This window comes from Polyergus mexicanus, unplaced genomic scaffold, assembly GCF_030449975.1.
Source record: "Polyergus mexicanus isolate NDT 795.1 unplaced genomic scaffold, iyPolMexi1.0 SCAF_18, whole genome shotgun sequence".
In the NCBI taxonomy this organism is placed as follows: Eukaryota; Metazoa; Arthropoda; class Insecta; order Hymenoptera; family Formicidae; genus Polyergus; species Polyergus mexicanus.
The window spans coordinates 202,182-225,965 of NW_027223338.1; the positions used below are offsets into that span (position 1 = coordinate 202,182).

Consider the following 23,784-nt stretch of genomic DNA (forward strand, 5'->3'; position numbering starts at 1 on the left):
ACTCTCTCTCCTCTCTTCTCTCTCCTCCCCCTCCCCTCCCCTCTCCCCCCGTCTTCTTTAAGTAAAAATAAGTGCACGAATTTTTTTTACTTTAGCATTTTTTAAACATGAAGATATAACGAGGCAATTATAACTACAGAGTTCTAGAAAGAACTATCAATTGTCTAACTTTTTTCAATCAATTTATTGTAGATTGCAATATTTTATACCCTGCAGGAGAAACAGCTAAAACTATTCTATAGTATGAGAGAGGTCTCTTAGAATGATTTTTTAGTACCAACTAAAAATTTCGAAATTCATTCATTTACTTATTACAAAATCAATATTTCCAGATTTGCTTGTAGTGACATATATCGACGATGATAGAATTTAAAATCTACTTACATTAATGATTCCATTGTTTTATCCAATTCTTAAATTTCTTTCACTGAATAGGTATGCGACGATATTATATTTCTCGTTGAAGATAGCGAGCTCCAGGTTGCGTATATAATAGCCTACCAGGTACGTTAGCGGCCGCGCCGCTAACATAAGTACCAGGAGACGGTGGAGGTGGCGGCGGATATGGACCAGGGGGTGGTTGAGGTGCTCGTACAGGGTAACCCGAAGTAATCCCGCCCGTTTTTGCGCCCTGCATTTGCAGATAAAGATAAAAGTTAAACTATATAACTATATATATAACTACTAGTACTTTCATTATAAATATGATACTATAATAACTATTATATGCGGAATATGCAAAGAAGTCGCTGTCAAATGTTAGATGCATGCTGTCTGAATTTCATTAGTATTGTTTTTTTTTATATTTTTTTAGAAAATTTAAAAATATAAAGAAATAATATAGTATTTAAGCACAACCTGAGGTGGTTGTTGAATCGGAATAGCTCCACCATGGACGGTAACGTGATTTGTTGGTCGCAGATAAAACTTATTATCCTCACCATAAGCGCCTTTATGTTCCATCGAGTGTAAATTTACATATGCTGTAAAACATATATAATTTATGTAAATAAAGGATGGCAGTTGAAAGCGACACTGTAATATATTTTTAGATTAGATCGTGTATATGAGTTTATCTTTCCTTTTAGGATTTCTCATTAAATGCATCATTATATAAAAATAAAGATTTATATCACTTTATGAAATAACATAACATAAGAATTGACATCAATAATTAATATTACCAGTCTGGTGTGTAGCTAATGGTGCTCTACCTCCCGAAAGATAAATAGGTTTAGCCGACTCCGAGGATTCTCGGGACGGTTGTGACGCAGGTGTGGAATAACTATAAACACTCTGTCCTGTGGGCGTCGAATAAAAATTCGATGTGGAATACTGATTATTTTCTGTCAAACGAAAAAAATATACAAAATGAATAAGATATTTGCAGATATAAAAGGAATAATCTGCACTTTCATGTTTCTTAATAAAAACAGTATAAAACTAGTAGCGAAAAAAAAATTCATTTACTTACTGTTCCAAAGAACTGCCCGAGAATCACTGGATCGTCTAGCAGCTTCCTCAGATTCTACAAAAATATAGATATAATAAAATAGTATTTAATATCACAAATGTGATTTTTGTATACTTACTAGGAGGTGGGGGATTGTAATTTGGAATGGATGGTGGCGGTTTGTATCCATATACACTATGATATGGAGATGCAGTAGGTGGCGGCGATGGACTGTGGGTTCTTTTTAAAGTACTCTGTAAAGAAAGATATATAATTAGTTTTTTTTACAAGAATATATAAAATTTATACTATAAAATATATATATATATATACACACAATATGCTAAAGTTATACATACACTTGATAACAGATGCGTTGGAGCACCAACAGCAACTTTGTAAAGAGGACTGCTGCTTCGTGCTATTGGCAAAAACAATTGAGGATGTACGACTCTTGGACCCGTTGCTGGATATCCTCCTACTGTTGTCAAGACTTCTGAAGAAACACTGAAAAATAGGATCTTATTACATAAATCTTATAATTCTTGAATGCACTTTTTGCAAGGATTGCAAAGAATGGTACAAACCTGGTTTCTTTTATAAGTTGACGTCTTCTGTCATCCTCATTTAGAACCTTTTTCAACTGTAAAAACAACTGATGTTTCTCATCTTTCAATTGGGCTAACTCATTTTCTAAGGTAGAGATTTGTTCTCGCGTTTCGCCTAATGTCATCACATCTTGCTTCTGTTGTCGCTCTCTTTCCTTACGTAAACGCTCTTCCTCTGCATCAGCTTCTTGTTCTGGAATATAACATATATGTATAAAGTATTACTAAAAAAAAAAAAAGTTAATTTTTAGAAAAAGCTCCGTATAATTATATGTACAGAAAAAAAATTGTTTTTATATATAAATTAGAATAATTAGATAAATTAAAATAATTAAGCATAGAAAGTCTGCATATCCATATTATGTGCGAATTTTTAAGTTATAAAGAAAAAAATTTTTCTCCCATACCTTGTTTCTTTCGTTGTCGTTCTCTCATAATATGAGTTTTTAATGCTTGCCACATTTGCTCGTTGCGTTGAGGTGGTCCAACTAGCATTGCCGGCATCTTTCTGTCCTAATAGTTTTTCTCACACGCACACACACACACACACACACACACACTCTCTCTCTCTCTTTTTCTTCTTTTATAATACTACGTATTGATTACATTAATATAATAATTCGTTTCTTTATGTATATGCAATCATATCAGCAACTATTGTAAATACAGGATTTAGTGAAATTTCAAGAGCTTTGCGTCACGTCAAAAGGATTTCTTCATATGCAGTAGTGTAAGGATTATGTGATGTACATGTGCGTCTAAATATATCTTAGATAATGTACAAAGACGTTCCTGTTTTAAATTTATCTAGATGTGAAAAATGAGAGAAAGAAATTATAAAAATTTCATCTAGATAACCTTAAAGAGTGACACCCGTTCATCTTGCTCTATAACATACTGAAATGAGCTTTTGCTATGCTAGCCCATAGTCCATAATACTTATTTTCTAATTTCTCAACAACTGTCGCGATACTGTAACGATAAAGTTATTCTATAACCCGAATTATTGATACCTATATAAAATATGTTTTCGACGTTGTTAAAGTGATTATATCCACAAGCATCAACTGACATCTGACGTATAAGCCATAGGCAAATTCCTTATTGAAACCTATATAGAATAGACAGCCATATAGAAGAGTACATCCATAGCATATAAAAAACATAGACGAAGCACAGTGAACTCGTCAAGACAAAAGAGACAAAAATTTCTTTGTCCTGGTTGGTCATTAAAGACTACTCTACTTCAACAAGTAAATTTTAGAACACAACCTAGAAGTTGCTCTAAGGCCGATATTACATTTGTCGTACGACAAACTTCTTAAGCCTATTGATTGGCTGCAAAATAGAAACTTTCTTGAGTCTCTAGAAATTAGCTAATCAATGCGCTTAAAAAGTTGGTCGTACGACAAATGTAATATTAGCCTAAGGGCCAATTTTACCAAGTTCGGTTAGATGAACCGATGATTAAAATTAGCAGGGTTCCAATTGAAATGATATGAATGCTTGGATCCATAATTTATCTAAAAAGTAAAAAAAACCATGTGCGCTTAAGTAGTGGGGACTAACTAATGTAACCTTATTTTTCATTGGGCTAAACCGGTAAGCCGTGCATGCGCAATTTTGAGCAGTTACTCACAAAAGAGAGGTAACTATGAATTTCTTTCTCACTTTTTTCCGACATGTTTTTCCATTGGGAAACAAAGACATGCCCCTTCCATTTATATGGTATATGTTCTAAGGATATACTCGCAGTCTCGCTCTCCTACAATTCTCTCCCACCATGTAGCCGATTAGAAAGAGAAAGAGATCCGACTGCTATCGCTTCCTCTTTCTAATGTTTAAGACAGTCTTTTGCAGAGATACGCACTCTATTTCTATAAGTCTATGGATGAAATTGGCCTTAAATCAGTTGGTATCTTCCTGATTCCTAATCACAAATCCTCTCCTTATCACAGACTACGTTTACACGTCACTCCTAATCGGGTTTAATAACATCCGTTGTTCTAAGGCTGACCAATCATAGTCATTTCATTCTTCAGAAGAACAGCTGTGATTGGCCAGTTTTACAACTACGGATGTATTAAACCCGATTAAAGCAGGGAGCACACACTTTTACATAAACGCATAATCAAAAGCATAAGAAAATTGATTGGTTCATTTTCTTATGCATAACGAAATTGACCAATCAATGTTCTTATGCTTATGATTATGCGCTTATGCAAAAATGCGTGCTCCCCGCTTAAGGATTCCGTGTAACAGAGCTCACAGAAAAGGCTTCATCTATTCAATGTATTATATATGTCCTTTATATGAATGATTTCTCATGTATGGGAGCATCAACAAATAATACTATTTTTTAGCAAATTTTATTTTCTAATAACTGGTATAAATGATGAAGACCGAAATGTATAATGAGATAACAACGACAATTCGTAATTTTCGAGGATTATCGAAAGATTGTGTCAAGATGTTGAAGGAAAAATATAGCGAGTAAAAAGTTTTTTTTTTTTTTTTCAATAATGTGCACATATATCAGTCAAATATAATTTGCTGATATATAAATAATTCTGCAATTAAACACATCACAATTATATCATTTTTTTTTGTGTGTTGGCCAAAAACACATGTGATTTTTAAAATATTAAAAACATTGAAATCTCTCTTTTTCTTATTTGTACAGCATCCATTCAAACACATTGCATAGCATCTTATCTTTAGAAATACAACAGAAAATGAAAGTCAATCATATCAAATTATTTGGAAATAATAAAAGTTATTACGATAGGTAAGTTATCTTTAAGAAATAAGATTATTATAAATTTTTATATAGTATTTTAAGAAAATATAATTAAGTCTTCAAAATTGCAATTATCTTTACTCATTTTTATTTGCGATATCTTTTATAAATCTTAGCTATTTGGAGGCAGTACAGAATGGAGAGCCAACAGGTATTTTATTGAGGATGGCTAAAGATATTGATGCTGCACCAGCCTTATTAGCACGTAATGTCTTGGAGAAATATTGCATGTATGACAATGCAAATGGTATATAGTTAATACTTAACAGAAAGAGGCATAGAATAATAAACAAGCTTTGAGTTTTAATTAAAAATATATCAAAATTATTTCAGTTTCAAAAAATGTAATTACCAAGCTGTTTAAGGATACTACACTCATTGGAGATAAGGATCTCGCATATGAAATTTACTTGGTAATTGATCTAAAAAAATATATAATATTTCACAACAGAAAAAGAGAGATAATTACATGCTTAATCTTGATAACAGTTATTTTGACAAATCTAATATATTTAATGACAACATGAACTACTTAAATACCTTGAAAGAAATTATCATTTTTTAAAGAACTTTGGATTTAATTTTCTCCTTTCAGTGCATATTATACGATGATCTATACGGTCCTATAGCGGATGCTATGGGAATGTAAGTATCCTTCATTGTAATTAGTAAACATACAATTGTCCTATTTCTTTTTTACCAAATAGAGTTATACATTTTACCTTTATCTTAAAGAAAATAAACTACATAATATTCATTAAATTTTTATTAAAAATTCTGATACTTGCTCTTCTATATTTTCTCTCATATTTATTAATTTTGGTATAATATAAAATTGTAATAAAATAATTATTACTACTAGATTGCAGAGCATAATAAAAGCTTATTAATTCAGATTTACAATAAACTTTAAAATATGTTATTATGAAAGATCATGTCTTTTTCATAGTTGCATAGGACAAGAGTATGAAATAAAGCTTCAAGATTGTTTAATACAAAGAAACATTGCATTCCGCAATGAAGAACACTTACGATTACGAGGATATGATAAAACTCCGGACATCAAGCTAGAAGTTCCAATCGCGGTCAATGGTTATGTAATAAATTGGATCGAATCCAAGGCACGATTTGGTAATGTGGAAGTTCATCAAAAGTATATAAAGGAACAGTTCTTGAGTTATTGGAATAGATTCGGATCTGGACTTGTTATTTATTGGTTTGGATTTCTCGAGAGTCTGAACAAATCAACTGAGAAGAAGTTCATTATAATGGATCACTTTCCCGAAATTGTTACGTACATGGACCCGGCTTGTATCAAGCCTGTAAATAGTACATGATTATTATCGATATAATCGCATTTATATTTATGTTGTTATATAATTATCTTTAAGACAACGGATGCATCTAATTTGTAAATAGATTTCTCGACAATGTCTATCGTGGATTAACATTATACTCTCTCTGACTTTTGTTAAACAGATTGAAATACTGTCTTATATTTTCATCTTGATTATACAATCACATTTAGATGATTAAAATATTTGTTTGTTTTTTTCTATTGTTAAACTTTCTCTTCACATCTTATAAGATATATAGATAAATAAATAAATCAAATTGCAAAATCAAAGTAAGTAAAAATACATTACTACACAAATATATACATATATTTTACAATGTTATAACAAATCATTAGCCTAATAGAAGGAAGATATCCATCTCGACACAATTATAAATTGTATAGATATTCATTTGAGCATTCAAATTCTTAAATGCAACAAAATATGACAAATATTATTCTTGTTTTATGTTAAACAATATGTTGAAAAAAGCTTATCACATTTTATCTTTCTTTTTATTTTTATCCGATACTGTGTATTTGTCATAACTTTTTGTTGGGTCAAAAGGTTCCCATCTACTTGCTGGAAAAATATGTTTATTTCTCTCATACCATGATCTAAAAATATAAAGAATTATATAGATATGTAAACGAGAAGATAAAAACAATAATGCAATTAGATTAATGTTTTAATAATATAAATACCTAAGTAATACTTTTCCAGCATGTGACTCCTCGGTTTCAACAGAAGCGTCATGCATAACTCGAATATCATCATGAACATCAAATGTGAACAAAGGCCCACTCTTCCCTCGTGCCTAATAACATTATATAAATAAGATGTAAACATTACAATATTGCTTTATGAAACTATATAATATTAAATATTCTCTTACCTTAGTTACAATAAAATCATAGAATGTGTAATGATGTGGCAAAATAAGATCTTCTTTAACATACATTAATTGATCAGCCATCACTGTTTTAAGCTCGCTAAATTCACGCCTCAAAACTTCTAAACACCTCTGAAGAAGCTGATAAATAGAATTGCCTGTATGAAGGAAAAAAAAATTTTATTTGCAATAGAATTGATTATATATGATACTGACTTTTTTTATACATACTACATATATATATATACATATATATATATACATATATATATATATATATATGTAGTATGTATAAATATATATATATACATATATACACTACTATTTTAATAATTATAATCTTATTTTTAATTAGAATCTTATATTTTAATGTTTACCTTTCTTCATTATAACACTTCGACGATGACCAGATCCATCCCAATAGCTGAATGTGATTTCAATCTCTTCTTCTTTCAGTGCATTCTGTTTTCTGGCCCATTCTTGTCTCAATTCTTCCCTAAGTTTATTTTCTTCCTCTTCCCTTTCTCTATCTGGTAAAAAACTTGTATCTACATCTGGATTTTTCTTGATTTTTTTAATAACAGGCTCATTGCATTGGATATTTTCCAATTTTGCAGATTTTTCTGTACTGTCATCATCCGAGATTTCGGCTTCCTCTTCTTCGTCTAAGTTAAAGGATAAAGCTTGAATTTGTCTTTTTTGTTTATTTTTTTCCGCTTGTTTTGCCGCTAGTGCTCTTTCCTTTTCCTGTTCTTTTTCTCGTTCTTTTTGAGCAAGTTTTCTTTCACGTTCTTTAACTATATTTTCCTGTTTGGCTTTCATCTCGTTCAATGTAACTAATCCAATCGTAGAAGTCTTCAATTGTTGCTCAACGGCATTATAATGAGTTGCAAACTTATTCTCTATATTATGAATCTTTAAGTCATCTTCAATTTTCTTCTTTCGTAATTCTATTTCTTGCTGGGCAATTTCTCTCTTCTTCATTAACTGCATAGCTCGGCCAGCTTCGCTTGCTGCTCCTTTGTAATGCGCCATATTTTACAAGATTGATCAAACTCAAATCTTTACTTTTTACAATAAATAAATAAGTCTCTCTCTCTCTCTCTCTCTCTGTCTCTCTCTCTTGATATCTCCACAAAATTTTTTATGGATAGAAACCCTAAATAAAAATATGAAGTTAAAACGTGTATCAAGATTTAGTACAAGATATAAATAACAAACAAACATATACACATATATACACAACTTGCATAGACATCTATCTATGTAATTTTTAAAGCTTCAATTTTTAGCATATCCAATAAACAATACCTACTTTAATAAAACAAGCATATTTTCATAATCTCAGAGTTTGTGATTTGAGAATCTTTGCATACATAAAAAAATCAATCAAATAAAATTTTTTTAAATCTAAATTTCTTTACAATATATCATCACATATACTCACTATACTCAGTACAATTTTTGAAATATTCAAAAAGAGTTTACGGATTTAAACAAACAGACTAGCATTCATCGAACTTGTCATTCTCAGTAACGAAATATCCTTACTTATTGTTATATATGACTAAGAATTCATCAATATTGCGGAGTAGTATACTTTATAATAAAATCAACCAATTGCAATACAAAGAGATTTACAGAAGATCTCGATGAAAATTTTTTTCTCGTTTGTTTTAATTAAATAATCAAAATAATAAGCAGTCAAAACATTGAGTGCATTCGTGCATTGTGCATTTAGTATCATTGAAACTGTTCATGAACGATTATTCGTGATTGGTATATATTTCTGAATCTATTCAAAATGTAAAAGTACACACCAATCACGAATAACCGTTCATAAATAGCCCAATGAGAGTGATCTAGTATTATATGCCCATTGGTTTAATTTATAACGTCACAAGCCACAGATGGTAGAGATTAGAGTCCTATATCAGAGATATAGGACGTCGTTACCCCCTCCATGCTTTCCATGATCGCCATGTTGGTCCCGCAGCTGTCCATGTGTAATCTAAAATGTCTTAAAAATGTCTCAGAGATATTCAAAATGTTTTTTTTTTTTTTTTAGAAAATAACATTACAGATATACTTTTTTCTCTCTTACGGTACGCCGGTTGCGATTAGTTTGCACGTAGGATTCACTACGTGCAAACTAACCGCCAACATAGGACGCGTTCATTTAACGAACGCAATACTCGCGAGCATTATCTGTCTTTGTTTAACTATCGGTGAACAACAAAGATGAAATGATACGTGAGCGTTGCGGTCGTTAAGTGGAACGGGCCCGTAGCGGTCAGCCAATCAGCAAGCGGAACGCCATTGTCGCTTCTCTGATTATTATATAGAGTATAGAGGACTCTAATATTATCCAATATTATCCTATGGAAAATCGAGGGTAGAGAAAGAGACATATATCTTCTTGGGTGGATCTTTGTCTCTTTTTACATATTTTTATCATTTGAATTGAAAATATTATAAAACTCAATCCCTGGACCCCAAAGAGTAAATTGAAAATAGAGGATTTGCACGGTGTTGTAGTTTGAAATTAGAGAAATTTGACTATTTTTTTTTCTTAAAGTATACATACGCATTTCGCAAGATTAAATTAATTAATATATAAAAATACAGTTTTGCGTTTTTTAATTGACAGTCATGATACACGAGTATATTTAAAGATAAATACGTGTGAAAATATCTAAAGAATGATAAAGCATTATTTCAAATAGCCTCGACTTATAAGAAATATCTAGACACGATACGTTCTTTCGAAAAGTGCATAGTAACAGGAATGCATTTATGATACACCTAAAGCATCTTTGAAACGAGTTTATCTTATCTCTTTTTTAATCTACTTGATTAAAATTAAAAGCTTGTTAAAGCTTTATCTTCTTTCTGCAGTCTCACTCTTTTTATTGCTACCCATTTGATTCGGTGAGTGAACAATTTGAAACTTTTTATGAAATTACACTGAAATTATATATTATTTTTGTTATATCTATTACTAGCGATACCCAAAAGTGTTCAAAATTTATTATTATATTTTACGCGAAAGGCGCGCAAACCCAATTAACTATTCGAAGTATATTCGACATATATTACTCCATTACATCACTTTTTTTTAATCGATGCTGTTGAAGTCTCGACATATAGATGCCTATTAATATGTTAAAGTCGCAAGTTTTAAATGCATTCAGGTTAATCGCTGTTACTGACTGCGAGCGATCGTATTTTACGTTGCCGTACATCGCGAAAGTTGTTCGCAAAGCAAACTATTTAGGACCCATTGTACGCAGAAGAACGCAAGTCGACAATTCAAGCGGCGGACGATACTCGTGGTGTGTGATATCTGTGAGAGATATGAATCTCGAATTAGAAATCCCGTTAGATGATAAACGAATGATTACTTACTAATAATGTACTTGAAATACATTCAACTTCAATGAGTTCCATAACGCTATAAATACAAAATAAATCACGTTAATTTCCTGCTTGTGTGGTCTTTTCTATTGTCATGAATAAACATATGAATGAATTTTTGTGTGCATATATAATATCGAAAAATGTGATTTCGATGAAATTAAGCACTGACATGAAATTTTTTTTTTTGCACGATATCGGTAGTAGCATAGTTGAACAGCATTTTCAATAAGATTACTATTAACATATTTATTTTTGCAAGCAATATTTGTGTTGCTTCTTACGGATGTAGATAAGAATTCATATTTTAAGCAATATATAATTAATTTGCTTAATTTCAAATTTATAACTCCTTCGTTTTTTGTTCTTTTTTGTTTGTTTTTAGCGCGAAACCAGCATATTCGACAATGAGTGTGGACATTACTTTGTATACATTACCCAATAATCAGCCTGTTGTTGCATTAGAATGTGAAACTGCATTTAAAGCTTTGACACAAAAGGAGAAACTATATGCCCATTATTTGAGTCAAGCAGCATGGAATGGAGGATTAATAGTATTGATACAAACATCACCGGAATCTCCATTAATATTTGCATTGTTACATAAAATTTATCTCGCAGAACCTATCGACGAATTGAAAAATGCTGCCACACGTGTCAATGTTACCGAAGATGAATTTACGGTAAAAAGAATTGTTTCTTCTTCACATATTGCTTTTATGCTGTCTCTTTCACCTTCTTTTATATTTGTAGATTATTAAATAAATATGTATATTAAATGATATATTAAACAGAATACCTATTCTTTTTTAGGCTTTCCTAGTTTACAGTTGCGGAATATTTGCTAACGCAGGAAACTACAAAGCTATGGGTGATACTAAAATTATCCCCAATCTTCCCAAAAACACATTTGAGATAATAGTGAAAGCTTCAAAGGCCTATAAAGATAATTGTACAGAAATACATGATATTTGGAATAATATATCAAACAGCCTGTATTCTTTAGATGGCAAGTTGAAGTCACTGGGATTAAGCGATAAAGGTATTACAACTTATTTCTCTACAAACTGTACTAAAGAGGATGCGGATAGGGTCAACGCATTTATGGAACATAAGGGATTGGAATCCTATAATGCTAGATGCTTCAAGACGACAACGCACAATCCCTTAATTAACGATAAATCGATCGATGTATATGAAATCAAACTGGCGTCTATGGAGACTTTAGACGATCCTAAAATAACGCTGCCTGAAGAAACATATGGAAATGCTAGATTTAAAATTACAAGAGGAGATTACAGCAAACTATTGGTGCCAGTTGTGGAAAATCTCGGGAAAGCCAAGGAATATGCGTCCAATCAGATCGAAAAAGATATGTTGGATAGATATATCGATCATTTTAGAACAGGATCTTTGAATGATCACAAGAATGGTTCTCGTCTTTGGATAAAGAATAAAAGACCGGTTATTGAGACTTATATCGGCTTCATCGAGACGTATAGAGATCCGGCGGGTCAACGAGGAGAGTTTGAAGGTTTTGTGGCGATGGTAAATAAAGAAATGTCTGCAAAATTTGCTACATTGGTTAATAGAGCCGAAGAATTGATTCCCAAGTTACCATGGAACAGCGATTTTGAAAAAGACACATTCTTGAAGCCAGACTTTACCTCCTTGGACATCCTAACGTTCGCCGGTTCTTGTATTCCATCGGGAATTAATATCCCGAATTACGACGAGATCAGGCAATCGGAAGGTTTTAAGAATGTATCTTTGGGGAACGTTTTACCCGCACATATGAAGGACGTTAACGTAATTCCGTTTCTGTCTAAAACCGACCAGGCATTGATGCACAAATACAGGATAGCTAGCTTCGAAGTGCAAGTTGGTCTACACGAGCTTCTCGGCCATGGTACCGGCAAATATTTCAAACAGACAGGGCCGGATAGCTTCAACTTCGATCGCGACAACGTAAAGAATCCTCTAAATGGAAATAAGATAGACAAGTATTTTCTAAAAGGAGAGACCTACGACTCCAAATTCGGTGCTATGGGATCTTCATACGAGGAATGCAGAGCAGAGGCGGTCGGTCTTTATTTGAGTTTGGAGAAGGAAGTGTTGAATATATTCGGTTATGAAGGATCTGAAGCGGATGACATAGTCTATGTGAACTGGCTATCTTTATTATGGGCTGGTTTCGCCAAAGCTTTAGAGATGTATCAACCGTCCACTGGGACATGGTCGCAAGCTCATGCTCAAGCACGTTACGTTTTGCTTAGAGTGTGCTTGGAAGCGGGACAAGATTTTGTTAATGTTACCGAAACCGAAGAAGGAAAGGATCTTCTAATGACTGTGGATCGAAGGAAAATTTCCACAGTCGGTAAAAAGGCCATCGGAGATTTTCTCTTAAAATTGCATGTTTATAAGAGTATGGGAGATATCGAATCAGCTAAGGAAATATATGACAGATATAGCGAAGTGCCTGAAAGTGGAGCGCATCCGTGGGCTCATTGGAGAAATATAATCCTGTCTCGCAAAGAACCAAGGAAGATCTTTGTTCAATCAAATACATTTATTGACGGTACGTGTTAAAGTAAAAAATTAATAACTATATGTGTATTTCAAAGTTAGGAAATATGTTTTACGCATGTTTTTAGATGATGTTCTTTAAGCATATGTGTTATCTGAGTTATATATCGCGACTTTTATGAATAAATTTTTCTTTTAATTTTAATTTTTCTGTTTGTTTCAGGCTTTGATCCTAGTAATGTGATACTGAAGAATTACGAATCCTCATTTACAGGACTTATTCAATCGTGGATAGAGAGGTTTCCAAATTTAGACACATCTCAAACATTGATAGAGCTTTGGAACAAAGATAAACATCATTTTGTATCGAAAAATAATTAATCAGAGCACTTGTGTATGTGAATCCAATTGTTGAAATTTAAAAATTTTCGTATTCATATTTAATTACTCATATGAAGCTGGAACATATATTACATTATTTAAAAATATTAAGTTTTGCAATATTAATTTCAAAATTGAATATGTACGTATGGAGCGCGCAACAGTTTAACTATTTATAAAACTGAATCCACATGCGAATGGTTATAAGTATTATAGGTATTATTAGACAAAATGATATACATATATCTAGTGTGATATTTATCGCTAAATCTTGTCCTTGATATACTAGGTTTTATATATTTTTCTAACATGTGAAACTTGTATACGCATAATTTAAATGAAATTTGGATAGCTATATTTAACGCTAAATGTGTGTTGAGAATACATGAAAGGAAATGCATTTAAAAGTAGAAATATTCCGAGCTTGTGTATGGAACATATAAAAAAATCATTGTAACAAAAATATATATACAATTCTTTATTCTACAAGTTGAAATATTTCTAGATCTACGAATATATGCACATTTTTTATTAATATATAGGATAATTTATTTGTAAATTACTTAGCATATATATGTGTGTGAAATATCAAAATTCGTTATTTAAATTTGATTATTTAAATGTTTAAAAAATTGAATTTTATATTCTTTTTTTCATTCTATTATGTTATGTATTTATGTAATATCGTATACAACATAATTAATTACAAATATTTATCTTATATTTTTCGTTTTTTTATTTAGAAAAGCGAAAGAGAAATCTGACTAGCGTTGCTGGTCAACTTACTTATTTCGCGCATGCGCACTTTATTTTGGTCAATACTGGATAACTGGATGTCGACAGGGAGTTTTCCTGTCTGTATATAAGTATTGTGTCTATGGTTTGAACTTTGAACCTGTCGAGTTTTGGCGGCAAAAGTGGACGAAAACGGAGCGAGTGTGACTACATGCAAAATGGAAAGAAAGGATTCTCTGCGGAATTTGTTCCAAGAGTTGGGCTGTAAAGTCGAAAGTGATGCTATTATCGATAAATGTAAGCTCTTCTTTGATATATAATATATAATTCATAAAGATATCGATAGTTTTTCCCCAAAATTACAATCTTGCACTTTATATTGACATGATCATAAACGTAAAACTGTTGTTGAAAATTAAATTTTAGAATTATATCTTTGAACGATCAAATGAATGTATATCTTTCCTAAAACGGCAATTTTATGTATAGTGCAAAAAGGATATATATTTTATTTCTCTCTCTTTGTTCTCCTATAACCTTACTTTTAAAACTAACAAATATCTTAGCTATTTATAAGCTAAGAGATTTGAGATAAGAGAATATCGTTAATTTTGGCTATATAATTGAATGTGTTCTTTTGATTTTTTCCAATTCTAGTTTTGCAAAGACATGAAAAAAATTAAGATTAAATTTATACAATATTGATGAAGCTTGGTTTAAATCAATTAAAATATTAGTATTATTTTATGCTGACCGCATTTCATATATTAAAAATATTCGAAATTTTATTTCCTGACATTTTAATTGAAAAGCAGATATAATTGAAATTAATGACTATATGACTATGACGCAGGTTTCGAACTTTGCGAATCTTACAATGTGGACGTGGAAAAGCTTACGGAACTGTGGCTTACTTTTTGTGTCAATAACAATAACGACATTGATCCTACTCTTGAAACTCTCGTTAACATGGAAAATACAGTCTTGAAAAAGGATTATAAATTGCACGGTTTAATCGTGGAAAATAATACGAATAAAAAACAAAGCACAATGGATAAACAAGGATTTAGCGCAAATAGAGATACGTATCCTTTAATATCTTACGAAATTGTCTTTATTTTGAGACATAGATAAATAATAGTTTCAACTCTTTAACGCATATATCGCGCCTTACATATGAACATTATAGTGAAAACGATGATATGCTCAGAATGTATGGCTGTGCCGAAACTAGACTATCAAAGGTGAGTTTTTATTACTTTTATTGATTCGGTTATATAGAAGATAGCAGTATATGTATAACTTTAATTAAGATATTCCTTAATTATGAAGTATGAAGATGTGACTTTATTTTATTAAATCATTATTCTATAAATTTCATCTAGAAATAATATACACAGCGCTATATAGTTTTTTCTTTTTTTTTTTTTTTATTATTAATATAATTGCACTTGCCAACGTGGCAAATATTCGAATATATTCTTAAACTTTTAAGTTTGTGCGACTGGATGTTAACGAGAGATACCTGTTGTCGGAACGGCAGGAATCGTCTTTATAACAATGCTATTCCTGGAAGGATCACGAAAAGGTTGTTCCTTTAAAACACCGAAACGAAACGATTTTCTTTCAAAAGATACTAAGAAATGTATTAAGTTGACTCGTGCCATTCCGCCAACATTGTCTCGCATTCCTTACAATCGATTTATAGTATCCCTTATTTGGATTTTTCGCTACATCGTGCACTGCTTTCTTTTCATATGTATGCACGCACGAATTTTTTTTACCGCTCGAAAGTGTTCGCGTAGAAGCTGTATAAGATTTTCGAAACGTATCGCCCCGTCGACAGGTAAATTCTTTGAGAAATATAAAAGAGATATCGTTAAAGGACCTTTCACATATAGAAATATATATATGTGTGTGTGTGTGTGTGTGTGTTTATATATATATAATTCCCACTACAAAAATCGTCCACATTATCCCGCCTCTCCCTTCCACGAAGGATATTCCGTCGGGATGTAGAGAGGAGAGGGGGCAATCCTCGTTTCTATTGGCGGAACGAGGACAGAGCGCGCTACTTCAGCGTGATGAGGAAGAGAGAGAGAGAGGGTTTTTCCTTCTCCCTCCCCTATCTCGAGATCCGAGCAGATTTCTTTCGAAGGGCACGATTTCAGTTTTCAAGGACTCCCCTAGTGTACCGTGGTCGGTTCGTCGCTCGCGTTTACGCGTGTCTCCTCGGATTCGGAGATTCACAATTTTCACGCTCGCGCATTATTTTTCGCTCGGTGCTCGACGAGTCGATACGCTTTGCAATTACACGATTCGTATCGTTACGGATTAGCTATTACACGGCTCGGTAATCTCGATGGCGTCGCCGATGCAACGCCACCATCAGCGTCTGACACGGCGTCTCTCGTCGCGAGTGAAATTCCTTTCGAATAATCGGGAGGGGGCCCCGCGATTCGTCTCGAAACAATCAGTTTTGGGTAAAATCTTTTAGCAGCGATCGCGCATCTATCATCGTTATCTGCGCGTATATGTGTGCGCGCGTGTGTCATGTGTACATGTGGTGTCGTTTCTAAAAAGTTACGTATCGCCGACGCGCGAGTTACGTGACGATGCGACGAACGCGAGAGAGAAGCGGCAACTTTGGCGGCCATGATGGATTTTGGCGCGAGTGAAGCTCGCGAAGGCGAACAGTCACCGCGATCTCGTCGCCCGGCGATACGTTTGTCACGATTCAATATCGCGACGATGCACGATCACGATCGCGAAAGCGGAAATCTGAGGCGGAGGCTCGATCTCGTCGTAATATGCGTGCCGCGCGGTTACGCGCGCATGCGCATTCGTCGGAGAGAGAAGCGCGCGGACACGAGTGCGTCGACCGTTGGTTCGATGAATCCTGTTGATCGCGTCGCCTGTTGCTACAACCTGTTGCGCCGACCACGAACACGACACACGGCGTGCACTCCGTTCTTATTTTAATCTTTAATATCGCTCGTAAAATAACGCCCGACTACGGATTCGATTCTCGCGGAGAGACGATCGCGTTAGATAATTTTCTTTAACTACGAATTGAAAGGTTAGTATGAGTATGGGATTAAAATTCAAATTTTACTGCCGTTAAGGATTCAAAATTAATATAATTTATGTTTTCAAAGTTTATCGCACACATTGCAGCAAACAGATGTATTATTTCCTTTAACGGGGCAAAAATTTGAATCGTCATTTCTGGACATTGTTTCTTTAAAGCCGGAATCTCTTTTTGATTTCATTATTTATTTGTAAAATATTCATGTAATTTTTTTTTCCGTTTTACTATATATAATATTTCAAGATATTATAATATTTATAATAGTAAGTTAAATTAAATTTACATATTTATTATAATATTTCAAGATTGCTGATATATACGTATAATTATTTCTCTTAAACTCTTTCATATTTTTTTTTTTCCAGTCTTTCAAATTACGTAGAGGAAGAAAACAAATCTTGTAATTGCTTAAGGAATATGGCGTTAAAGGATTTTCAGCGTTAGATTTTCCAACGAATCTCATCGACGGTTACCGGCTTTCGCTATCGTTGGTTCGCCGCAAACTTTCTCTCCGATCATTCGTCGAGAATCAATCGACAGGCCGTCCCGTGTTCCCGTCGATCGGCATTGCGAATAATTTGCATCTGGCGCATTCGAGCAACGGGTTCCTCGTGGTGTAGACATGTTAGTCTCTCTCTTTCTCTCTTCATCAATTAAGCACAATTGAGCAACAACTGTTCCAATCTCTTCCCTCGTCCGCACGGCTTTCGATCCGTCGGGCATTTCTTTCATCTCTATCCTTTGCGCCGCGTGACTCATGTCAGATGAGATAGATCAATATCCGTGGACGTCTAAACGGACGTCAACAGTTGATCGGGACGGTTGGATCGTTTCATTAGGGACGTAAGTACGACCGTTGAAAATTTAACGTACTTTTTCAATGGGAATAACAGGTCGAGAGATGTCAAGGATAAATGGGAAAAAAATATTGGAGCGAAGAGAGAGAGAGAGAGAGAGAGAGAGAGGAAGTCAATCGAGACACTTTTAGTCTCGTAAGTAACATCTAAGGATTTGTTTCTGTATAAAATTTAGCTGAGAAAATTGTTTTTATTTTCAATTTTTTTTTTTAGCAATTCTGCGATCGAGAGTTTTCCTTAACAAAAGTGTTGAAGGAGATAAAGTTTTCAAGTTAACAATTGAAAGTGGAGGGCTTTTGGGGAATTAAATTTTAAAGGTGCAAATATAATGAAATCTTATTTTTTATCTAGATTTGAGCGCTGATAAGCGAGAATTAATATTTTTTTTTTCTTTTCTTTAGAAAATATATCCTAGTAAATTTAATGTTCTAACAATTTAAATATATAGAAACAAATTTGTTTTCCAAATCTAAAATTACCTATAAATAGATAGTGTGTCTTTGTTTCTATATCGATTATACATTCTAAGCCTAACGTTACATGGCCTTTGTTTGTTGATATAGCAATGAAATTATCGAGTTAGAAAGCTCCAATAAATCAGCGTGTTTTCTATATCTTCTCATCGCGTCAGCTTGATAAAAACGGATAATTCGAACGAAAAGTCAAACTAATTCCAACGATAATATTTACGGACACAGATAACGGACACAGAGAATAGCGCTCTATACACAACGATAAACCAAGCTTAGTCAACGAGACAAATTATAAAACTCGGCTTTCTCGAAAACAGAAATTTTATTTTACGTATTCGATTTGTTTTTAAACGAGGAAGACCGCTTCTTCTCGATTGTACCACGATATATTATACACTTTTATATTTTATCAGAAAATCAAAATGTGTGTCTCTGCCAAAAGGAAGAGAGAGAGAGAGACAGATATTTAAATATTTCTTTGCCAGGAATCAAAAAATTCGTTTCGCTAATACTCGGTATAAAACCTTTGCGGTTCGTCGCGCACTCAACGAGGGAGAGAGGAGAGGGAGACAGGACGTGTTACGTGTGTGCGAGGAAACGTTACTCGTGTAACGTAACGTAATGTAACGTAACGTACGTGGTTGCAGGCGGTTGTGAAGCGTTTCGAAACCGAGAACGAACCGCCCCTCGACTTGGATCGAGCGGATCGAACGCGAACAAGCTGGGACTGTCTCTTAAACTTGATTGAAACAATGCGTAATAAAGCGGGCGTTAAGAGAGCGAACAGGTTAATGATAGTTAACCTTTCTATAACCAGCAATGGCGTTCGTCGTCGTTGTTTCCTTCTTGCTGTATTCGCGTATATGCAACGCGTTAGCGAAGCGTTTTTTATCGCGTTTGCGAGATCAAGCCATGCCGGAGAAGGAGAATAGTCCACACAGGGCCAGACGATTTCTTTTCGAATTTGCCTAATGAGTGGCGGTCTAGTGCACGGTCGATAAAGTTGTGACTAGATCCACACTCATTAAGCACGTTCGAGCATCGCAGCCAAGCTCGTGTAAAAATTGATCGCCGAAATTGACAAAATGATGCCAACAACAATCAGCTAATTCGAGACAACACGTCTCACACACTCTTTATAATCAGGAAATAGCTATGTATCGAAGTAATGCGTTCTAAATTGCCGATCGAAAAATAAATCTCTGAGATCTTTAAAAATGAAATATGAACTGCGAGATTATTGTACATCGGTTAAATGTTCGGCGACGAATTTTAAAGACAAAGGAAGAAAGTAATTCCATAGACGAGTACGAATTTGGTGCACGTGCATTGTATCATTTCGTGACTAGATACATACTCGTCTACGGTAATCTATCTTGAAACCAAAAGTACCTCCTTCAAATAAATATGTGTGTATCATTAAAACATATATATGTTACATATTTAATAAAACTTATACGTGCTCTCGAGGCGACATTGATAATGAAAGACTCTGTTATTTAAACTATATGTAATATATATATATGTATATTCATTATTGTATATACATACATAATCTATATCATTTGTAAAAAAAACTTGAAAAGTCAGAAAGAGTGTAAGTCTTCAGGTCTCTATTTTGAAGATGTTAACATATCTTTACATATTTTTATATAATATGAATTTATATTAAAAACTTATGACATAATAATTGTAAATATACGTAATAAACGCCCGATCTTATCTCATTAGAGATTTAATATTTAGAAAAAATATTGTAAGAATACATATTTACACATTTTCCGTTTTATTTATCCTACATTGCATCATATATATTCCTAATGCAATACGTTCAGAAAAATGAATTATTGCAATGTCGCTAGATATATAATAATAATTGGAAAGTTTATCTCCAAATCATCTTAAATCATATTTAAAAAATGTAAAGTATATGTTACGAAAGCGAAATTTTCCCTACAGTTGTGTAATATATAATCTGTAATTTTAGAAAATACAAGATGGTTTAGAAAGCTCTTAAATTAAACGTTCACGTGCGTTATAATTATGTTGATTTTATGGGCTGACGAATTGGATGTGCGATCAAAAGATGGGTAATGCGTATGTTTTCTTTTGTTTCGTTGCAGCAAGCGCGAAGTCCAGAGATTGATACGGATGCTGGGACGGATAAAACGAGAGTTGCAGAATGTTCGATTCCATCAGAGAGCTACGCCGAAAACTTGTAAGCAAAGGTTTTTTCAGCGGACTCGAATCTGCCGTCATTAATTGATTGAGACTTTATATATTGGGACAATATTCTAGCATATTCCTAGGATCAAACCGAACCGAAAATTCTTACATTATTTTTTTTCTCCGACTAATAATTATTGAGATAATTAAAGAGAGTGTCCCATCTAATTTGATCATCTTAAATATTTTACTTGTTGATAACACAAAACAAAAATGTCCGAGAGAAACGTCATTTATTTGAAAGGGACAAATATGATTGATGAACAAATAATTTTTCGAGATTTTAAAATTATTGATATTTTTTAAAATGGGACTCTGATCCGCGTTTTACACATGATACGTTTTCTCATATTTTATGTGTTTTCAAAAAAGTATGATTATTTGAATCGTAACTAATATTAGTAAACACATTTTTTATAGCTTTAATATCAAACGGTTGTAAACATTTCTTCTTATCATAATAAATTACAAACATTTCTTAGCTTTTTATTTCATTTATTATAAGCCGATTTAACAATTTATTACGATTTGATTTTGTGATTATGAAAAATTACGTTATTTCTGTGAAATAATATAGTATTATATAGTTTATAGTTAAAAATAAAAAAAGTTAGACATAGTTTACATGTATTGCGCTACATGCATAAAGATACTGTTATTATTTTCAGAAGCACACCGAATCAGCGTAATGCGACGGACAAAGGAAAGATTCTGCTCTCCATCGGCGAGACCGTCGCGTCGTGGAAGAAGACAGGAGATTATGAAGTCGAAGTCACAAAGTCCGACGAACCGCATGTTCCCAGCGATGCAAGGTATATGTACGAGATCCTTTCGAAACAGGGACATCTTTTCACATTGGTGTGCCGGAGTCTAGGCAGTAGGCTGTTCAAGACGTGGTCGGCAGCGACTGCAACTGCGACAACCGGTAACGTCGCTGCCGAACTACGTTACGTGAAGAACGTACGAAGCATAAATCAGACGTACTTCCGGACATTCGGCCGCGTCAACGCGAAGAAGGAATCGGCGAACTCGGTGATGTTGGAGGGTTGCACGAGACGAAGGGGCGCTTCGATGGCCAACTCGATCGAGTTGGATTTTCGCAATCTGAAACAGTACTCTGTATTCTCCGGACAGATTGTAGCGGTCGAGGCCACTAATCCGGTAGGCGATACATTATACGTGAAGGAGATATTCGCGAAGGCGTACGCGCCATCCGCATCCGCGCCTAGACTCGAATCGAAGATTAACGTTTTTGTCGCGGCGGGACCATTTACCGCGCTCAATAACACGCTTTACCAGCCGTTGTGGGATTTGATGGAGAAAGTTGCGTCAGATGAACCGCACGTTTTGATACTCGTCGGACCTTTCCTCGAATATACGCACCCCGAAGTACAAAATAATCTTATTAGGGATACACATCAGGAATTCTTCGAGAAGATTCTCATAAGGATAATGGAATCGACAAAGTAATATATAGGATATTTCTCTTCATAATTATATACAGATTGATTTGCAAAAAGATTATATTTCTGTTTTTATTATAATTAGATGTATCTTATTACAGGAAGAGCACGCAAGTCGTGTTGGTAGCTTCTAATCGCGATGCACATCACGAACCTATATTTCCAACTCCTCAATATACTGTTTTTAACAAAAAGTTGCAAAATTATTCGAATTTGAAACTGATGCCAGATCCCTGTATATTAGATGTTGCCGGTTTGAAAATCGGAGTCACGTCGGTCGACATAATCAAACATATCGGGAAAGAAGAGATATCGTAAGTATTATTATAAGTGTAATTACTATAAAGTTGTAACAACAATGAGATAACGTTCTTCGAATAAAACTATCATAAATATTTTGTATAGAAAAAATATAATCTCTTTTTACAAAAAATATAAAAAGGCGTGTATTATTTTCAGAAATATAACAGGCGACAGACTCGGTCGACTGGCTGATCATGTGCTCGCTCAAACATGTTTCTATCCCGTGTATCCTCCGTCCGAGGATCTGAACGTGGACACGGATTTATGGGAAAAGCATGCATTTTTCCATCAGCAACCGCATGTGTTAATTTTACCGTCCGATATGCGATCTTATTGCAAAGTGATCAACGAATGCGCGACTCTGAATCCGGAACGCATGCACAAACACGCTTATGCCAGATTGAGCATGAAACCGGCCCTCGATGATAAATGGAGTTCCAGTAATATCTCATGCGAGATCGTCAAAGTTTGATAGCTTTAAGATAAAAATGTGTATGTAATAACCAAACGGTTGAATATTTTTATATTTATATAATATTGAAGATATGTTTATATGAGTTGCTATAATATTAATCTCTCTTTTTTTTTTATTTTTTTTTTTTACAATTCTTCCTTGTCCTATTTTTTGTCTTTTAATATTTAATTATATTTGTTTTCTAAGTTAATCAAACATTTTTTTAAGATGTGCAATTCTTTATTTTTAGATAATTTTCTTTTTACAAGAAAATTTAAATATACACCAATTTATTAATATATAGTATATTAGTATATAGGGGATTTTATAAATTGTTCGAGTGGAATTTAACAAAATTATTATTTAAAACTCTATTTAAGATTCGATCTTGAATTTTTGCAAATATAAAGAAATAGTTTCAAGTCCATATCATATTATGCATTGATAATTGAAGATTGGAATTTCACTAATCGGAATAAAAGGGGCTAAAATTTCTTTTTCTCTTGAATTCGATTGATCGAATTTAAATCTTTAATCTTAATTTTCGATGCATAGTCTGATACGGGTTTTACATTAGATTTTCGTTAAGGAAATATTCATCATCGCGTTATTTAATACTTTTAAATAGGAACCATCGTGTCCCGAGTTACCGATAGAGATCGTCGCTGTTCAACTCGTGCGTCTGACTCGTTTCGCGCACGTTCGATGGCACCACGCGCTCGATGCTGCTGCCCCCGCAAAGTTCCCCCGGAGTTTTCTACCGCTGGT

At 33.5% G+C, this 23,784-nt stretch overlaps 5 protein-coding genes across 10 annotated transcripts; 3 read left to right on the forward strand and 2 right to left on the reverse strand.

The window, feature by feature from the left end:
* Positions 1 to 73: 73 nt before the first annotated feature.
* LOC138941198 (G protein pathway suppressor 2) lies at positions 74 to 3,147 on the reverse strand. Its single transcript, XM_070310625.1, has 8 exons — positions 2,469 to 3,147; positions 2,041 to 2,254; positions 1,813 to 1,960; positions 1,593 to 1,707; positions 1,475 to 1,528; positions 1,185 to 1,346; positions 859 to 983; positions 74 to 631 (listed from the first exon to the last, which is right to left on the reverse strand). Exons 1-8 carry the CDS (start codon positions 2,563 to 2,565, stop codon positions 449 to 451), a joined length of 1,098 nt encoding a protein of 365 aa, XP_070166726.1. The 5' UTR covers positions 2,566 to 3,147; the 3' UTR covers positions 74 to 448.
* Positions 3,148 to 4,194: 1,047 nt separating this feature from the next.
* Positions 4,195 to 6,458, forward strand: LOC138941200 (CDAN1-interacting nuclease 1). The gene is made up of 6 exons (XM_070310629.1): positions 4,195 to 4,554; positions 4,745 to 4,849; positions 4,978 to 5,108; positions 5,195 to 5,274; positions 5,457 to 5,506; positions 5,811 to 6,458. The coding sequence occupies exons 1-6, from the start codon at positions 4,454 to 4,456 to the stop codon at positions 6,196 to 6,198; spliced, it is 855 nt and encodes a 284-aa protein (XP_070166730.1). The 5' UTR covers positions 4,195 to 4,453; the 3' UTR covers positions 6,199 to 6,458.
* Positions 6,459 to 6,559: 101 nt separating this feature from the next.
* On the reverse strand, positions 6,560 to 8,805 carry LOC138941199 (protein FAM50 homolog). 2 transcript variants are annotated; one of them, XM_070310626.1, is made up of 5 exons: positions 8,642 to 8,805; positions 7,468 to 8,249; positions 7,094 to 7,248; positions 6,903 to 7,015; positions 6,560 to 6,815 (listed from the first exon to the last, which is right to left on the reverse strand). In XM_070310626.1, exons 2-5 carry the CDS (start codon positions 8,123 to 8,125, stop codon positions 6,695 to 6,697), a joined length of 1,047 nt encoding a protein of 348 aa, XP_070166727.1. In that variant the 5' UTR covers positions 8,126 to 8,249; positions 8,642 to 8,805; the 3' UTR covers positions 6,560 to 6,694. The 2 variants fall into 2 exon arrangements, with proteins under 2 accessions (XP_070166727.1, XP_070166728.1); XM_070310627.1 differs by lacking the exon at positions 8,642 to 8,805 and adding an exon at positions 8,538 to 8,615.
* A 1,088-nt stretch (positions 8,806 to 9,893) lies between these two features.
* Dppiii (dipeptidyl peptidase 3) lies at positions 9,894 to 13,868 on the forward strand. 3 transcript variants are annotated; one of them, XM_070310603.1, is made up of 5 exons: positions 9,894 to 10,021; positions 10,285 to 10,425; positions 10,893 to 11,190; positions 11,321 to 13,085; positions 13,257 to 13,867. In XM_070310603.1, the coding sequence occupies exons 3-5, from the start codon at positions 10,915 to 10,917 to the stop codon at positions 13,412 to 13,414; spliced, it is 2,199 nt and encodes a 732-aa protein (XP_070166704.1). In that variant the 5' UTR covers positions 9,894 to 10,021; positions 10,285 to 10,425; positions 10,893 to 10,914; the 3' UTR covers positions 13,415 to 13,867. The 3 variants fall into 3 exon arrangements, with proteins under 3 accessions (XP_070166704.1, XP_070166705.1, XP_070166703.1); XM_070310604.1 differs by lacking the exon at positions 10,285 to 10,425; XM_070310602.1 differs by lacking the exon at positions 9,894 to 10,021 and having other exon boundaries at positions 10,200 to 10,425; positions 13,257 to 13,868.
* A 461-nt stretch (positions 13,869 to 14,329) lies between these two features.
* On the forward strand, positions 14,330 to 23,731 carry Dnapol-alpha73 (DNA polymerase alpha subunit B). 3 transcript variants are annotated; one of them, XM_070310997.1, is made up of 8 exons: positions 14,330 to 14,446; positions 15,003 to 15,234; positions 15,339 to 15,393; positions 20,694 to 20,788; positions 21,465 to 22,262; positions 22,361 to 22,573; positions 22,719 to 23,054; positions 23,645 to 23,731. In XM_070310997.1, exons 1-7 carry the CDS (start codon positions 14,368 to 14,370, stop codon positions 23,032 to 23,034), a joined length of 1,788 nt encoding a protein of 595 aa, XP_070167098.1. In that variant the 5' UTR covers positions 14,330 to 14,367; the 3' UTR covers positions 23,035 to 23,054; positions 23,645 to 23,731. The 3 variants fall into 3 exon arrangements, with proteins under 3 accessions (XP_070167098.1, XP_070167097.1, XP_070167099.1); XM_070310996.1 differs by lacking the exon at positions 23,645 to 23,731 and having other exon boundaries at positions 22,719 to 23,252; XM_070310998.1 differs by lacking the exons at positions 15,003 to 15,234; positions 15,339 to 15,393; positions 23,645 to 23,731 and having other exon boundaries at positions 14,342 to 14,446; positions 22,719 to 23,249.
* Positions 23,732 to 23,784: the final 53 nt, after the last annotated feature.

Bases quoted from the DNA above. Each gene is read 5' to 3' on its own strand.
- LOC138941199 (XM_070310626.1), bottom strand. From the start codon at position 8,125: ATGGCGCATTACAAAGGAGCAGCAAGCGAAGCTGGCCGAGCTATGCAG. The intron at 7,016-7,093 runs GTAAGAGAATAT...TAATGTTATTAG, and splicing joins ATGATTTTATTGTAACTAAG to GCACGAGGGAAGAGTGGGCC. The intron at 6,816-6,902 runs GTATTTATATTA...TTATATTTTTAG, and splicing joins GCTGGAAAAGTATTACTTAG to ATCATGGTATGAGAGAAATA.
- Dppiii (XM_070310602.1), top strand. From the start codon at position 10,241: ATGCCTATTAATATGTTAAAGTCGCAAGTTTTAAATGCATTCAGGTTA. The intron at 10,426-10,892 runs GTGTGTGATATC...GTTTGTTTTTAG, and splicing joins AGCGGCGGACGATACTCGTG to CGCGAAACCAGCATATTCGA. The intron at 13,086-13,256 runs GTACGTGTTAAA...TGTTTGTTTCAG, and splicing joins ATCAAATACATTTATTGACG to GCTTTGATCCTAGTAATGTG.
- LOC138941198 (XM_070310625.1), bottom strand. From the start codon at position 2,565: ATGCCGGCAATGCTAGTTGGACCACCTCAACGCAACGAGCAAATGTGG. The intron at 1,708-1,812 runs GTATGTATAACT...CTTTCTTTACAG, and splicing joins CAACGCATCTGTTATCAAGT to AGTACTTTAAAAAGAACCCA. The intron at 1,529-1,592 runs GTAAGTATACAA...ATATTTTTGTAG, and splicing joins TTACAATCCCCCACCTCCTA to AATCTGAGGAAGCTGCTAGA.
- LOC138941200 (XM_070310629.1), top strand. From the start codon at position 4,454: ATGATGAAGACCGAAATGTATAATGAGATAACAACGACAATTCGTAAT. The intron at 4,555-4,744 runs GTAAAAAGTTTT...TTATTTGTACAG, and splicing joins TTGAAGGAAAAATATAGCGA to CATCCATTCAAACACATTGC. The intron at 5,275-5,456 runs GTAATTGATCTA...TTCTCCTTTCAG, and splicing joins TCGCATATGAAATTTACTTG to TGCATATTATACGATGATCT.
- Dnapol-alpha73 (XM_070310997.1), top strand. From the start codon at position 14,368: ATGGAAAGAAAGGATTCTCTGCGGAATTTGTTCCAAGAGTTGGGCTGT. The intron at 15,235-15,338 runs GTATCCTTTAAT...TGAACATTATAG, and splicing joins TTTAGCGCAAATAGAGATAC to TGAAAACGATGATATGCTCA. The intron at 22,263-22,360 runs GTAATATATAGG...ATCTTATTACAG, and splicing joins AGGATAATGGAATCGACAAA to GAAGAGCACGCAAGTCGTGT.